Here is a 15,910-nt window from a genome sequence, read left to right as displayed (position 1 = left end):
CTGTAATGAGAAAGATGAGACAGTCAACCACTTGATCAGTGGGTGCAGGAAAATTTCACAAACTGACTACCTACAATGCCATGACTGCGTTGCTAAGACCATTCACTGGAAATTGTGCCAAAAGTGTGCGCTTGAGTACAGCAAAAACCACTGGGAACATCAGGTTGAAAAGGTTTTAGAGAATGAGAAAGTCAAGATCTTGAAGGACTTCAGAATCCAGACTGACAGGCACTTGGCCCACAACACACCTGATATAACAATAGTTGAAAAGAAAAAGGTATGGTTCATGGACATTGCAATACTTGGAGATGCACGAATTGAAGATAAACAGCAAGAAAAAATCCCAAAGTACTGGGACTTGCAAACTGAAGTTGAGCGACTATGGGGGAAAAAATTGTCTGTTGTCCCAATTGTAATTGGAGCCCTTGGAGCAATACCCAAAGGGCTACATCGCTATTTGGAAATTTTAGATTTATCAGACTTGAACATTCTGATTCTACAAAAAACAACCCTACTTGGAACAGCTTATATCCTTCGACGTTACCTTAACAGTTCCTAGGTCCTTGGTTAGGACTTGAGCAGTTGAGCTACCAACCATCCCCAAAGGCTGTGAATTTCACCAAAGATTAACCACATAATAATATAACAATAACAACTTGGAACAACATAAATTTAAGAGGATACTTGGTTGATATGTAACATGTCACATATCACATGTCACATGTAACAGTGATACCCATGGTCATCAGGGCACTTGGTACCGTGTCTGAGAACTTTCCAAAATACATAAAGAAATGGCAGCTGTTCAGCGGAACTGAAAAAAACTGTGCAAGTAGGAACATCATGTATTTTAAGAAGGTACTTGCTTGATACCTAGGACGCTGGCAGCAACCTGTATCAACAACCATCAGTGCCAGTCAATGGTATTTGTGATATAAGCTATGTTTACTAATTTTCATGTGTAATGATTAAAAGTTTATAATAATAAGGATAATATAATAATTATCAAAGGATAAAAAGAAGCAGCTGATTATTCTCTATAATCTGTTACAGAAGAGAGGAGGACTAAAGAGAGATTTGACCCAGCGAAGTTCCTGTTGTCTCCCTGATTCCAACAGATCATCAACAGTGAAAATGTAAAGAAAGCTAATAGGACACTACAATTTAAGTGTATCCTATGTATCACAATCCAACTCAAATTAAGTTTCTCTCTCCAGGTTTCTTCTCGGGGATCAGTTTCACAATCAATTGGCTGACTCTGTCTATCTCTTTCTAATGTCCAAGTTCAGAACCATTAACCACAGCCCTCAAAGAATCCAGCTATAGGCGTCGTTCTGACTGAATTCTTGCAACACTTTTGGATCTGCACCCTCTCAACACAGTGGCTGTATTCACATAAGAGGCTTATTAACTTAGTTACTTAATTAACCCATCTCCTAGTTCTTTTTACCTGGTTAAGTGTGTTATATGAACACAATGAAAATCTGGGATGGGCCTGAGAGAAGTTTAAATTGAACAAGTGAAATAATTTTTCCATATCTTCTTACCATATTTATAATGTTAACAATTTCATATAGTCTTGTTCTTATAGCAGTTAAATCTCTGTTGTATTTCTTGTACTGCAAAAAAGACAAAAAAGTTAAAATGAGATTATAATTATAGGAAGAAGGGAGAGAAGGAGGAAGATTGCAACCCTATTTAGATCGGGAGGCACTTCAAACGGTCACTCACGCTCTTGTCACCTCAAGGCTGGATTATTGCAATGCGCGCTACATGGGGCTACCCTTGAAAAGCGTTCGGAGACTGCAGTTAGTTCAGAATGCGGCTGCGTGAGTGATATTGGGTGCACCGAGGTACATCCACGTTACACCTGTCCTCCGCGAGCTGCACTGGCTACCAATTGGTCTCCGGACACAATTCAAGGTGTTGGTTATCACCTTTAAAGCCCTACATGACTTAGGGCCAGAGTACCTTCGAGACAGCCTGCTGCCACATACCTCCCAGCGGCCAGTAAGATCCCACAGATTGGGCCTCCTTCAGATGCCATCAGCCAGACAGTGTCGGCTGGTGGGCCCTCGGAGGAGAGCCTTCTCTGTGGCTGCTCCGACTCTCTGGAACCAGCTACCCCCGGAGATCCGGACCATACCCACTCTCATGGCCTTCAGGAAAGCTGTAAAAACTTGGCTGTTCCAGCAGGCCTGGGGCTGTTGACCTCACTGTTGAGGTCCAGCCCCGATTAGAATGAATGTATGAGGTGTTGCTGTTTTTAAACTGTTTCTTTCGCTATGTGTTTCGTTATGTGTTTTTTCTCTTTATTTTTGTAAACCGCCCGGAGTCCTTCGGAATTGGGCGGCATATAAATGTGTCTAATAAATAAATAAGATAAATAAATAAGATAAAGAACATATCAGTGAAAGGATCATTGAATTTGCTGATTTAGACAAAATATTACTTTCTATCCAAATAGTCCAAATAATTCTTTTGTGCTGATTTTTTAATTTACATTTGTGCCACTAATATATCAAAATTATTAACTTTTCAGCAGAATACATGGGCTCTATTCCTGGTTGGAGAAAACTTTGGTCACCCTACTGAGATGCTTTCCTAAATTGGATACCATATTTCCATGTTTAGAGAAGTGTAACAGAAGCATTCTCCGCTAGACATCTTATTCTTTATGTGTTGTCAACTTGGATATAGAAATTGTGCAGGAATGTTTCAAATAAACCTATATAACTGTTTAACCATTGTGGGATAAAAATAAATTTAGATGGAATCCAGGAAGAATAAATGTGCAAATTAGAGTATATGTATACAAATGTCTCCTAACTTTGTAAATATTGGTTGGGTCCAATAACAAAAAGAAATATCAAAGTTTATGATGAAGCACATTAAGAGAAATCCAGTTTGGATGTTTGTTAATGTCTTCAAAAATGCCCACATTAAAAAAGGCAGAAATTAATGGGAATGATATCCCAGATACTTACCATTCTGTTGTCCACAGCTATGTAAAACTCAATATATTTTTGGGCCTGCCAGTATCTGTCTTGCTAAAAAAAAAAAGCAATAAGCAAAAGGATGTTCAGACATGTTGCTCCCAGCAGCCAACAAGAATCTTGGTCATCATCAGTTAATCAGGAAACTGCTTGTTATACAAATTGGTCAAAATACTTGACCTTTCAGAAATATTGGCTCTTTGAAGAATACATTTATAAAGAGACAGATTGTTTAAATTTTAGCCCTTAGAGTGGGGTTCCCTAAGGTGACCAAACGTCCCGCTTTTGGCGGGACACCCCCGCTTTTTAATGCATTTTCCCGCGTCCTGCACGCTTTTTTCAAAAGCACACTTTTTTTGGCGCTCGCAGCTCCCGCCCATCAGCTGCTAGCTTGCTGGGCTGGCTCACCGTTCTGTTCTCTATCCTACCTACCTACAAATTTAAGCCAGCCCAGCCTGCCGCTCACTGATTGGATTGGCCTTGACTCCAGCCAATCAGTGAGCTGGCTGGGATGGGAAATTTTCAGCACGCCACGTGCTGAAAATTTTCCATCCCAACCAGCTCACTGATTGGCTGGACTCCGCTTAGCTGAGCACGCCTGCGCGAGTCTCCATTTCCTTTCGTCTTTTGGGGTTGCAGCTGCGCTTACTCACTGGTGAGTAATCTAATCTATTCTATCTACTAATCAGAGAATTTTCCGCTTGCCGCGGCAGGAGGAGAGGGTGGGGGCAGCTGCAGCCGCCTGCAGAGAAGTTCCTCTTGCTTCTGGGGCTCCCGCCGCCCGGCAGAAGCCCCTGAACCGCATGGAAGGCCGGGCGGCTGCCGCTGCCCCCCACCCTTCCGCGGAGTCCGTTCGTGTTTGGGATCGATCGCCGCCTCCGAGAGGGTGGGGGCAGCTGCAGCCGCCCGCAGAGAAGTTCCTCTCGCTTCCGGGGCTCCTGCTGCCCGCAGAAGCCCCTGAAGCGCGTGAAAGTTCTCTGCGGGCGGCTGACACTGCGCCCACCTCTCCTCCTGCCTCTTCGTGAATGGGATCGCCGCCTCCGAGAGTGTGGGTGCAGCGGCAGCCGCCCGCAGAGAACGTCCTCTCACTTCCGGGGCTCCCGCCGCCCGGCAGAAGCCCCTGAAGCACGTGGAAGTTCTCTGCGGGCGGCTGCCACTGTGCCCACCTCTCCTCCTGCCTCTTCGTGAATGGGATCGCCGCCTCCGAGAGCGTGGGCACAGCGGCAGCCGCCCGCAGAGAACGTCCTCTCGCTTCTGGGGCTCCCGCCGCCCGGCAGAAGCCCCTGAAGCGCGTGGAAGTTCTCTGCGGGCGGCTGCCGCTGCGCCCACCTCTCCTCCTGCCTCTTCGTGAATGGGATCGCCGCCTCCGAGAGCGTGGGCGCAGCAGCAGCCGCCCGCAGAGAACGTCCTCTCGCTTCCGGGGCTCCCGCCGCCCGGCAGAAGCCCCTGAAGCGCATGGAAGTTCTCTGCGGGCAGCTGCCGCTGCGCCCATGCTCTCATTCGTGCAGAGAATTATCCCATATCCAATAAAATTCTGATTCTTCTTTTCCCTGTATTTCTTTTTTTAATATATCCATTTCGGCACAGTCCATAATTTTTCTTATTATTTCTTCTTCATTTAGGTTTAGTTTATTTTTCCACTTCTGGGCGAAAGCTATCCTTGCTGCTGTAAGTATGCATAATATTAGATATTGTATTTCTTTTTTGTATTTCGTTGGTATAATTCCTAATAGAAAGAGTTCAGGTTTCCAATCTAACTTAACCTTTGTTATTTCTTCCAACCAATTTTTGATCCTTTTCCAGAATTTTTTTGCCTCTTCACAAGTCCACCATAAATGATAATATGTGCCATGATGTATTGAATCACATTTCCAGCAATTTAGCAAGGTATTTGTTGAAATTTTGGCCAACTTTGACGGTGCCAGATGCCATCTATAATAAAGCATTTTGTACTGGTTTTCCTTGTATGGGATTGATAGTGTCATTCTTAAATTTATTCCCCAAAATTTTTCCCATTTGTCTAGTTCAATGTTATAGCCAAAGTTCTGTGCCCATTTTATCATTGGTTCTTTTACAGTTTCCAATTTCCTCTTCCATTTGATACTTCAAGAGGAATTTGTATATTTTCCCTATCATCTTTCTGTCCAGACTTTGAATAATTTTATTCAATTCGTGTGGTTCTGTTTCAATACCATATATTTTAGTGTCTTTATTGTATTTAGTTTTAATTTGGAGGTAGGTTAGCCAATCACCTTTCATATTCTGATTTGCCAATTCTTCAATTGTTTTTAAATTTCCCTGTCTGTCAATTAGATCTCTGTATCTTAGAATTTTGTTCCAATCTGTAAAATTTGGATGTGTCGTTCTTTCTGTTGGTGATAGCCAATTTGGGGTTTTCACATAGTGGATTTTTTTGATTTTGAGCCATTGTTGCAGTAAAGTTCTAATTAAATGATTTTGAAAGTATTTGTGCGTTTTATGTTTGTCATTCATTCCATAAGAAATTATGCCAGCCTGCCTGCAGGTCATGGCCTTCTAAGATCAGAATTCTTTTATTCTTTAACTCAATCCAATCCTTCATCATTGTCATTGTTACTGCAGTTGCGTATATATAGGCTCCCTGTGTGCTTCCATCCATCGCTACGAAGATCTGCTGACTCTGCCTGCCTGCTGGTAAGTGAGCCGGGTTTTTTCATTTATTTTTTTAATGTATTTTAAAATAATATTTTATTTATTGTGCATATGATTTTTTAAAATAGTGGTATTCTGTGTTGATTCTTTTTTTAAATTGTCTTAGACTATTTAAAAAAAGATTCTATCCAAAATAAATTGAAACAAGCCATTTTTAAAATTTCTATGCACAATACTTTGAAATGGACTCAGGAGTCATGATTGACACTGAGTGAATTTGCACTTTTAATAATCAGGAAGATACAATGGCATTGAAAAAAGTGACTGATGACCATTTTTCACACTTAGCGACCGTTGCGACCATTTTTCACACTTAGCGACCGTTGCAGCATCCTCATGGTCACGTGATCAAAATTTTGTTTGGCAACAGATTCGTATTTATGCTGGTTTCAGTGTCCTGGGGTGACCTTTTGACAAAAAAATTTTTTTTAATCAAGCCCCCCCCCCCCCCCCCCGGAAAAGGGCGTTCCTCTTTTCCAATCTGAAAATCTGGTCACCTTAGGGTTCCCCAACCCCTGGGCCATAGCCCACTACGTGGAAGTGGTGGGTGAGCATTGGCATGAGCATGGGCATCTCCACTAGCATGGGCAGCAAGAAAGCATGGATGGGCATGCTCCATTTGCTCAAATGGGTTTGTGCACCCACTGCTCACACAAATGGACCTGGGCGCACACATGATCCAGCTGTTCATGGGGAACAATCCCTTCTCCCTCCTGCCAGTCTGCAAAGCTGGAAAGATTGTGGAACTCTGAGTTAGAGAATGTGCTGATAAATTTTTGAGGAAAAAGTACATTATGCAATGATATTCAAGAAGAAACATACAGTAAGTTATCACCTTTTAAAAAATTGTCATGACATTTGTTTTTGGAATTTATGATCCAACACTTAAAGATAAATTTATATATGAATACCTAGTTCTGAACAGGATTTAACAGGAATAAAAACAAGCATGTGAAGGAATTGCTTTCTTTGACCTATTTTTCAGCCTGTCAAAACGATGCTCCAATGACTTTCTCACTTTTCCTCCCCTTTCTCAAACAAAGGATCTCAACCAATCATATGAGAAATATGATGATGTGGTCCTGCTATGTAACCAATTAGACCCTGCCTGCAATGATATCACATTATGCATCAATGACAAGATAAGGGGAGAATATATGATATTCTGACTCACTGAATTCACTCTATTCAAAGATTTATATCTTTCTTTTGATGTAATTTTAAAATGATTACTCGAGTATTGTTTTCGACTTCTCAGGCACAAGCAACAAGAACAAGATGGTTAATTGCTCAGAGCAGTTTCTTTATTGCTGCTCTCCTATACACAAGAATTTTGCCAGACTAAGTACACTCTTTGTAACCATTGGATACATCCTGTGAAAGTTTTAGGGAGGATCCTTTCTGAGCTTCTTTTTGAAATCCTAGGACTCATTGCTAATCGGCTGTTTATTTTCCTGGGAAAGAGCCCTTCCCTCCAGCATTTTATTGCATTCATCACTAAAAGGCCTAAATTACATAGGAAGAACCTTTTGCTAAGATCTGCATGTGTGAGGGTATATATATTACATGCTTCTTTCCCTAGTAAAGTGTATTCATGTTTTTTCTGTATACAGAACTGCAAGGCTAAATTGCCAATTCTAGAATGCACATTCTCTCCTTGCTGTCTGACATTCACTTTCTTAACTCTGCTGCACAAAATCCAGTTTGACTAAAGTTACCATGAGTAGACAACATTCAAGATAAAGGACCAATTAATGATCAATTAAACATAATGAATATACCACAACCACAACTTGTTGAGGATAAAGAATTTAGAAATGGGGGCTCCTCCCTTATGAATTCTATCCAATCACACACATCCCCAAGAATTTTTCTTTTACTTTACATTTGAGAAACAAGTAAATGAATCCCTGTTATCTAACCATGTTAGATACCTGAGATTTTAATATAAGACTTACTTCAGGAGTAAGATTTAACTGAGAGGTCATTTTGATGGGCTCATCCGATTTCCAAGCAGTCTGGGTTACCCCACAGATTTTGGGGCTCTCATCCTCCTTTTGTATATTTTCAGATTTGTAGACTGCATGGGCTTCACTGTCAGAAAGCTTCAAGGGTTCAATAAGGTATGTCTTCCCTTGATGCTTGAAATGTCCTCTGTAAAACAATATATAAAAGGGTGGTCACAGATGGAGAACTAATAGAAAAGAATATTGGGACTAAGAGGGTGACAATCTATTCTCCAAAATATCTGAAGGCAGGACAAAAAACAATAAATTGAAGGAGAAATTTCCTCACAGTTTGAATAATTAACCAGTGAAAAGGTTTATCTTCAGATGATGTAGATGTTCCATCACCATTGGTTTTTAAAAAGAGATTAACAGCCATTTCCCAGAATGATATAGGTCTTGTAGTTGAGCAGGAGGTTGGACTAGAAGACATCTACGGTCCCTTCCAATTCTAATATTCTATCATTCTGTTCTTCCTTTATTACTCTGTTGTTACTATCTTATGTTCCATCATTTCATTTATTCCTCCACTGTATGGACATAGTCTCTGTACAAAGGGGATCTTTTAATGTCTTCCTTCAATAACAGCTGTTGGGACAACATTAAATCTGACTAATGATTTTGAATTGTGGGGTCTTTATGTAGCTAAGATATCTAGCTGGTTGGAGAAGGTGTGCAGAATGACTCAAGGAAGTGTTTCTGGGTAGAAATGAAAAGTCTACATGCCTCTTCCTGTATACAGTACATTCTAGCAAGGGTTGCAATCTGAAGCTTACTTATCTTCTCTACCTGTAACATTACCTCCTATATACAAAGAAGATATAGGCTTGGCAGCTCCTTTATACAAACCTGATTTCGCTCCCTAGTGTCTCTATTGACTGGCAGCAGCACTTCTTGGTATTCAACCAAAGTCTTTCTAAATTCTGCAGAGATCTTAGATCAAACCCAACTAATTTGCATGAATAACTGATGTCCTTCTATTTAATTATGAGATCTCCAAGAGGAGTATTTTATTTTTAACAAAATAAATAAAAGAGAAGAGACTATCTTACTTCAAGCCATTGCATGCACTGATGACTGCAGTTGAGTCAGCTTCATTCTGGATGTGTCCATGATAATAGCAGTGATCCTGTGTGGAGGCAAGAGGATTACATTGGTTAAAGCTTGTTTGTAGTATGATTTGATGAACAGAAGTGTGGTTCCAATGTATTTCACCACATGAATGAAATATTAAAAAAGCAATTATTCAGAACATTTTGATTTGAGGGGACAAAAGACCTGCTCAACAATGATTGTTCCAAAATGAACATAGGCTAAACACAACTCTCCATAAAAGCAAGTCACTCTGCAGGGGGAGACCCATTGATGATAAAATGCTAAGAACTTTTGGGCGGAAAACCAACACACAAATAGAGAATGTGTTGTTGAAATTACAAGCCTTTTTCTCCATCAAACTTGTCTCCTTGGAGATCATCTCTAGTGATAAACCGCAGGATTTGCTGAACAAACTTTCAGACTTGATGATTGTCCTACATTCTGAAATCATACCATAAAGTATTTAAAATTCCACAATTACTAATGATACAAATTAATTGTTATTCCCTTGAGCCTGCATAATAAAAGCTTTCAGAAATTTACACAGAGATGTAATTCCTAGCATCTGGAAGCAGGGTCCATGTAGACATTAAAGTCAGGAGATTTCTGTTACACACTCAGTAGGAACTATTTGTACGAACTTTGAAGATGCTAAGCCAGAAGTAGATTATTTTTGAAGACAGAGGATACACTTTTAAATCAATTTTTTTGGGGGGGGAAGGGAGAAGCCAAGGACTTAATGAAGCACTGGTCAAAAAGGCCCAGCAGAGATTATAATAGTTGAGACTTCTCAGGAAACAATAACTGAATGAAAAAGTTCTGGTGACCTTCTACCGCTGCACCATAGACAGCATTATGATTTACTACACCTGTGTATGTTTATCCAATTGTCCAATGACAGATAAAACAGTGCTCCAGTGGGTTAACATCATTGCCCAGAGGATCATTGATTGTCTTGTCCCCTCTTTGGAAGCACTTTATAGCTCCCACTGCCTTAAGAAAGTTCAAAACATTCTTAAATATGCATCCTGGACACCCTTTTTTGAACTATTATCATGTGTGGAGGGTACAAGATAATAAAAGCAAGGATAAATAGGTTGAAAAACAGCTTCTATCTCAGAGCAGTAACTATATTTAATTCTACTGTATAGTGCAATATTAATGCAATATCAAGGGTTTTCAATTCAATTGTATAGGATGTAAAGAGAGTGTATCTGTATTTTATTTTTGTGGTTATAATGTACACTGAAGATGGCATTTCATTCTAGGTGCAATGACAATAAAGTAAACTAACTGAGTATGTTAATGTTAGTATTTCTGCAGCTGGTGGATCCACATTCTGGGTCCTTTTAATATGAGAGTTTTGAAATGAATTCCTGTATAGGAGCAAAGTGAATTTCTCTCATTTTTAGTATTACAAAGAAATGATTCTAAATTTATCACAGTAATCTGCTTTAAAAATCAAAATGCAGATCTTATAAACCTGATGTTCTCATAATAAATCTATTTGTGAAACTCACTCCCAAAATGTTTGCTTTTAACTAGTAGGAAAGAACTGGTTGATTGAAATCTTGTCCTACTAATTCAATGAATAAAACAAACTGGGTTTAACAATCCATACATCCTGTTGTGGCCCAACAGCGGCCGGCTGAGCTGTTGGTGGAATCTGACAGTGATGAACACTATGGGACTGCCCTGGAGGCTGAGGAAGACTCTGGGGAGTGTTCGGAGTCTGAGCAGGGACTAGAGAGGCCTCTGAGTCAGGGAGCAGTGAGGAAGAACAGAGGGAGACTGTCCCTGATGTACATATGCAAAGGGCTGAGAGGAGAGAGCAGCTTTGGAAAAAGGCTCACAGAAGGAAATAGGAACAGGTGGCTACTGATTGCCTCCCCCGGAGAGCTTATAGGTGGGGTGATGGGAGGGGAATTTTGCAGGAAACAACAGTTTACTCTTCCAGCCGTAGAGAATGAATTGGGAGAATTTCATGAGTTTAACCCGCGCTTTATAGAGATAGCTTTCTGGACTCCCAGCCAAAGGGTTGCTTATTTGCCTCCTTAGTCATGGCAGACAGCCAAATCTGTGTTCGTATATATATAGTAGAGGCCTGGGCCAGAACACATCCTTATATGAATATTTCAGTAAAAAGATACTTTATGGTTTACAGACGTTGTTTGAGTAGCCTGGTCAGGTTCTTATATATTTGGAATATTGTGCTCAAATATTCCTCTCAGTTTATTTCCTAAAAGTAAGACACTCTGGATATTACCTCAACCGGAGGGCTTGTTGTAATTTCTCTGCCTTCAGGGGAATAATGAGTCTCAGTGTAATCTTTGGAAAAAAGTCCTCTGGAAAGAATGAAAAAAGAGAATATCTATGTCAGGAATTAAGTAGGACAGACATAATTTTTTAGTAAGTCTACAACTACGGTATTTTAAGCCTATATTGTTTGGTTCAAAGGAAAGGAGCAGGAATTTCAATCTGAAGAGGATACCTATTTAAGAGGAGCGCTGAGCATACTAGATTCACCCGAGGAAAGAGATTTGCACCAAGGAAGCTGTGCAATTCTCTTCATCAAGGTGAAGAGGTGGTATGATTGACCAGGAGGAGACATTTTTATTGCCTCTTCTTTTTATTCTTCTGGTCTATGAACAATTTGATGAAACTGCTTTGTTTATAAAGGAAAGCTGCATAGCTCTATTTACTTAAGAGTAAAATGAAGTGTCCTCAAAGAAATTGATCCTTTGAAGCTTCATACAGAAGCATGTGCCTTGAAGTTTTTAACCAATATATGGCGTCACTTTCCATTCCTAGTGGCATTGCCTTCTCTTTTTCCAATCTACATGTTCCTTGCTAGTCTTCCACTTCTATCCCTGCTTGGCTTCTATGCCAAAACGTGATCATTCAGATGCTGCTCTTGAAATCTGGATAGCCTTCATATTTAAACAAAACAAAAGGGGGCACTAGACTTTCTAAAGCACACGTTAGAATTTAGTATGAAATCTTTCCAGTGGTACAAGATAAAGTGACACAGAAATGCCCATATATAGGGGAATGTCTTTATAGCCTGTACTTAACAATAAAGGCAATATACATTTAGAGGGACATATAACATGGTCTATGGAGATTCTCAGTCATCCAGAGGCAAAATAAAATCTTTTGGATACAGCATGCTCAAAAGTAAAATGCATTGTAAAATCAAAGCCAGGCAGTCACTCTCAATGCACCAGCTGTATATCTTGGTCTTAATACTAATATTAAATTGCACTAGGACTTCAGAGACTTCCAATGTTTACAGTAAAGTGACAGCCATACTATTTTCAATGGTGATGTTTTGGGGTAATGAAAATGATACACATTCTTTTAGCAGTGTTAGTAGTTTATTTACATATAAGAAATCCAAACTAGAATTAAGAGACATTTCCTGACAATGAGAACAATTAATTGGTGGAATGGCTCGCCTTGAGAAATTGTGTGTGTTCTATCACTGGAGGTCTCCTACTTAAGCAAGGGGTTGGACTAGAAGGCATTTAAGGTTCCTTCCAACCAGGGGTGGGCTACTGAGGGTTCACAGCCACCACTGTATAAAATTTAATTTAGTTATAGTTTCCCAAACAAAGCAATACAGTTATTATTTCTCTTGGATTATGTCTGAGAATATACATTTCCTATATAGTTCTAGTACAGTTAAGAGAACTTCTGAGTTAACATACTTATTTCTTTCTAGGTGAAGGACCACTGGCTCTCCATTCACTTTAAATTCATATTGCATTGTATCTTCATACTTGGTCTGAAATGCAAAGAGTTCAGTTTTTTTTTTAAATAGGCGAATGTAATGTCTACCCTCTTAACAACTCTATACCTGTGCCAAATGGAGACCTGTAGCCAAATTATTTATTTGATTTAGAGTATTTCATCTAGTGCTTGAAGGGTACTATAAAATCTTAAGTTAAATTAAACATTCCTGCATAAGTTCAAGATCTCATTCTCCAATTGAACATTTTTGGTGAACGAAGTTAGGCGGGGACAGAGAGACTGACTCGAAAGTCATACAGTAATGATCTTGAATCTGGTTCTTAGTCCTAACCTTGAGCTATACCTGCTATACTATCTTCACCTAAAAATACAACTTCCCCTTCTCTTCAGAACAGATAGATAAGATTTATTGCAGAGGGAGAGAGAAAAGAGATGAGAGAGATCTATTGCAGCTAAGAAATAACTCAAGGCTAATTCCCTGCTTGATCCCTCTTCTCTATACAGTATGGCTGGGTGTTTCCCAATATTTTATTTGATATAGTAACCTATTAATATTAGGAATTTCTGTGCTGTTACCAGGAGCCGCCTCAATTTTGTGTGAATTGGGCAGCCATATAAATTTGTTGAATGAATAAATGAATTAATTAATTACTTTATCAGGCACATTGATTGTAATGCAAAATTCCAGGTAATCATTCCATGGCAACAAAGTAATACAAAAACTTTGTTGGCTGGCAAGAAGTAATTTGCTGAGATCCCTTTCTTACCTCTGGCTCAGCATTCTGAACTCCTCCTTTGGGCAATGCAGGGACTTTTTGTGGATACACTACTTCATAATCATTAACATTCCCAGATTCCAGGATTATAGAGCTCCCTTTGTAAGGGGGGAGGGGAGAAGAAGAAGAAAGGTTTACATTACTTTGGGATGTTATTCTACCATTCACACATTCACAACTCAGTTTTTTATTCAATTATCAGTGAAGAATGGAATCTTTTTCTAGTGAAAATCAAGCTTTTCTTTGGGTATGCAATTTGCTGAATGATGTTTGACCACTGGGAGACTGTCTAGAGAAATTGATTTGGGCAGGTACAAAAGAAAGATTTTGGAGTTGAATAATCAGAAAAATAAATAAATAAATCTCACTGAATATGCAAGTTAGTACACTGAGTGATAAGGATAACATGAGAAATTATAAATTACAGTAGTCTGATTCACACAATTCAGTAAACCATATTACATTATGGTTTAGCATATCCATTAGTCAAAAAGCTCAGCAAACTAAGTTTGTTATGCAAATGCAGCTTATTAAGAATTCATTCAGGTTGAACTGCTATTTTACTGCCATCCTAATGGTTTGGTTGATTTTCCTTTCTTTCAGTTTCAGAAATAGTCCATAGCATCATAATTATTGCTGAGCTAGCTAACATCTACATAATCAAATTCAGTGATTTCAGAATTAGACCAAAATTGAAGAATTTAGAGTCACCTATTTGATCTTTAACATAGTTTATAAATATATGATCACAACTGAGACCAAAATTTGTTAACCGATTAATGGGCTCTATCCAACAAAATGAATTTCAATGTGGAGAAATGCAAAGTTTTACATTAAAACCTCTAAAGAATGGCTGCAGGATTTGGTTTTGGGTAGTCTAGAAAAAGAAAGACTGGGGGAGGACATGATAGCATTATTCCAGTATTTGAGGGGCTGTCACAAGGAAGAGGAGGTCAAATTATTCCCAAACCACAGGAAGGCAGAACAAGAAAAATAGTTGTAAAGTAATCAAAGAGAGAAGCAAACTGGAATTAAGGAGAAACTTCCTAACAGTGAGGACAATTAACCAGTGGAACATCTTGCCTTCATAAATTTTGGGTGTTCCAGTACTGGATGTTTTAGAGAGGGAGAGGGAGAGGGAGGGAGAGAGAGGGAGGGGTATCTCAGACCACAGAAAGAATGAGAACATGGGAAGCATTTAGAGAGGACCCTCCCTGGGTTTCTGCAGAGTAAAAGGAAAGGAGGGAGGAAATAATTTAAGATAACTTAAAATCTTGCATTGAGAAAAATAAGTATCATATTACTTTGGGTACAGTTTGAAGACTCTCTTTAACAATAATAGCATTATTGTAATACTTTTTTTTACTCACATTATTGGAAAACCTTTTCTTCAAATTGAACATGATTTTCTTCTGAGGATATTAGGACTTTTCTTTCTTAGGGCCTATTATCTTGACAAAATTTAACAAATACCAGAAAACCATCTAAATAACTTTACAACAAATGTGATCCTTGAGAGCAAGAACTCTTTTGCTCAGTCTGTTGAAACTGAAGTGGAGCAAATTTTGGTTAAGTATCAAAAGAAAAACCATAGAAACTTGTTGGCTTCCATAGACTTTTAGCAGTAAGAATTTGAAGAAGGAAACCAAAGAAAACATCTTACCTTGATATGGAAAAACCGCTAAGCATATAGTTACCAAGAAAGCTTGGATCATTTTGGAGCCTGAATGGACAGGAAATCTCCTTCTGCTTCCAAGTCAACCTGACCTCTTCTCCTATTGACTGTGAGAAGCATGTTCTTCAGTTTCATTCATGCCCTTATATGTGAAGGTGTTTGCTAAAGGATTTGCCCAAATTCTAACTTGTAACCATATGACGGGAGGGCAGTTTTCCAACTGGCTTAGTGCTTGTCACTCCAACAATGACATCTGGAAAGCTTCTTTGACAGCATCACTCAAAGTAAAAGCCAACAGAAGAGGATTAAATGCTCATATCAATACTGTCCATGGCTCACATGTTAATACAAATAAATTTGGGGCCTCTTGGGCATGGGGTCTTAAATGCTAAGAATTGGTTTTCATAATATTCTGTGAGTAAGAGGCACTTTTTCAGCAATATAGGATCCTTTCAATATTGCTCGCATTTAATGCTGGTTGCCAGTCAATGAGCTCAATGAACTGACTAGTAGAGTCTGAAAAATGATGTTATTTTGGGATAGACTGAATCCATGTCAATGCATTCACCTAAGGTACCCCTGACTTCACTACAGGGGGAAAAACCCTCTATGCCATAATAGATTTCTTCCTTTGTAGAGAACTCAAAAACATTTATTTCCCTTTAGGGTTAGAGTTAATTCTCCTTCTGCACTGTTAGGCAATTTTGGGAGAAAGAGAAGCCACAGTAGAAACAGCAGCTTCATTCCAAGAGGAGAAAGGCAAAACAACATTCTCTTCATTTAGAAACAAGAAGATATATGAGCCTTTGAAACTCTCTTTGGTGACCAGCTTGTTTTCTTTCAGAATTTCTGCCCTTACCATCACCAGAACTCTTCTCCTTCAATGAGACCAAACTAATTAAAATTGCAAAGTTGTTG

The 15,910-nt window shown here is 39.2% G+C and overlaps 1 protein-coding gene across 1 annotated transcript in view; it reads right to left on the bottom strand.

Annotated features, from left to right (window-relative positions):
• The window catches only part of LOC106546180 (zinc metalloproteinase-disintegrin-like BmMP), a 30,968-nt gene extending 15,829 nt beyond the window's left edge, over positions 1–15,139 (bottom strand). Inside the window, exons 1-8 of the mRNA XM_087703607.1 lie at positions 14,981–15,139; positions 13,309–13,415; positions 12,499–12,575; positions 11,055–11,133; positions 8,746–8,822; positions 7,646–7,841; positions 2,988–3,050; positions 1,548–1,619 (exon numbers count right to left, since the gene is read on the bottom strand). Coding sequence (XP_087559733.1) covers positions 1,548–1,619; positions 2,988–3,050; positions 7,646–7,841; positions 8,746–8,822; positions 11,055–11,133; positions 12,499–12,575; positions 13,309–13,415; positions 14,981–15,032 — 723 coding nt within the window. The 5' untranslated portion in view covers positions 15,033–15,139. The remainder of the gene's footprint in view (positions 1–1,547; positions 1,620–2,987; positions 3,051–7,645; positions 7,842–8,745; positions 8,823–11,054; positions 11,134–12,498; positions 12,576–13,308; positions 13,416–14,980) is intronic.
• Between the last annotated feature and the right edge of the window lie 771 nt (positions 15,140–15,910).

Source organism: Thamnophis sirtalis, unplaced genomic scaffold (genome assembly GCF_051295495.1).
Source record: "Thamnophis sirtalis isolate CommonGarterSnake01/CBP01778 unplaced genomic scaffold, rThaSir2_p1.2 scaffold_2, whole genome shotgun sequence".
Classification (NCBI taxonomy): Eukaryota; Metazoa; Chordata; class Lepidosauria; order Squamata; family Natricidae; genus Thamnophis; species Thamnophis sirtalis.
The sequence above is the reverse complement of the archived record's forward strand: the minus strand, read 5'-3'. Positions and strand labels throughout refer to the sequence as shown.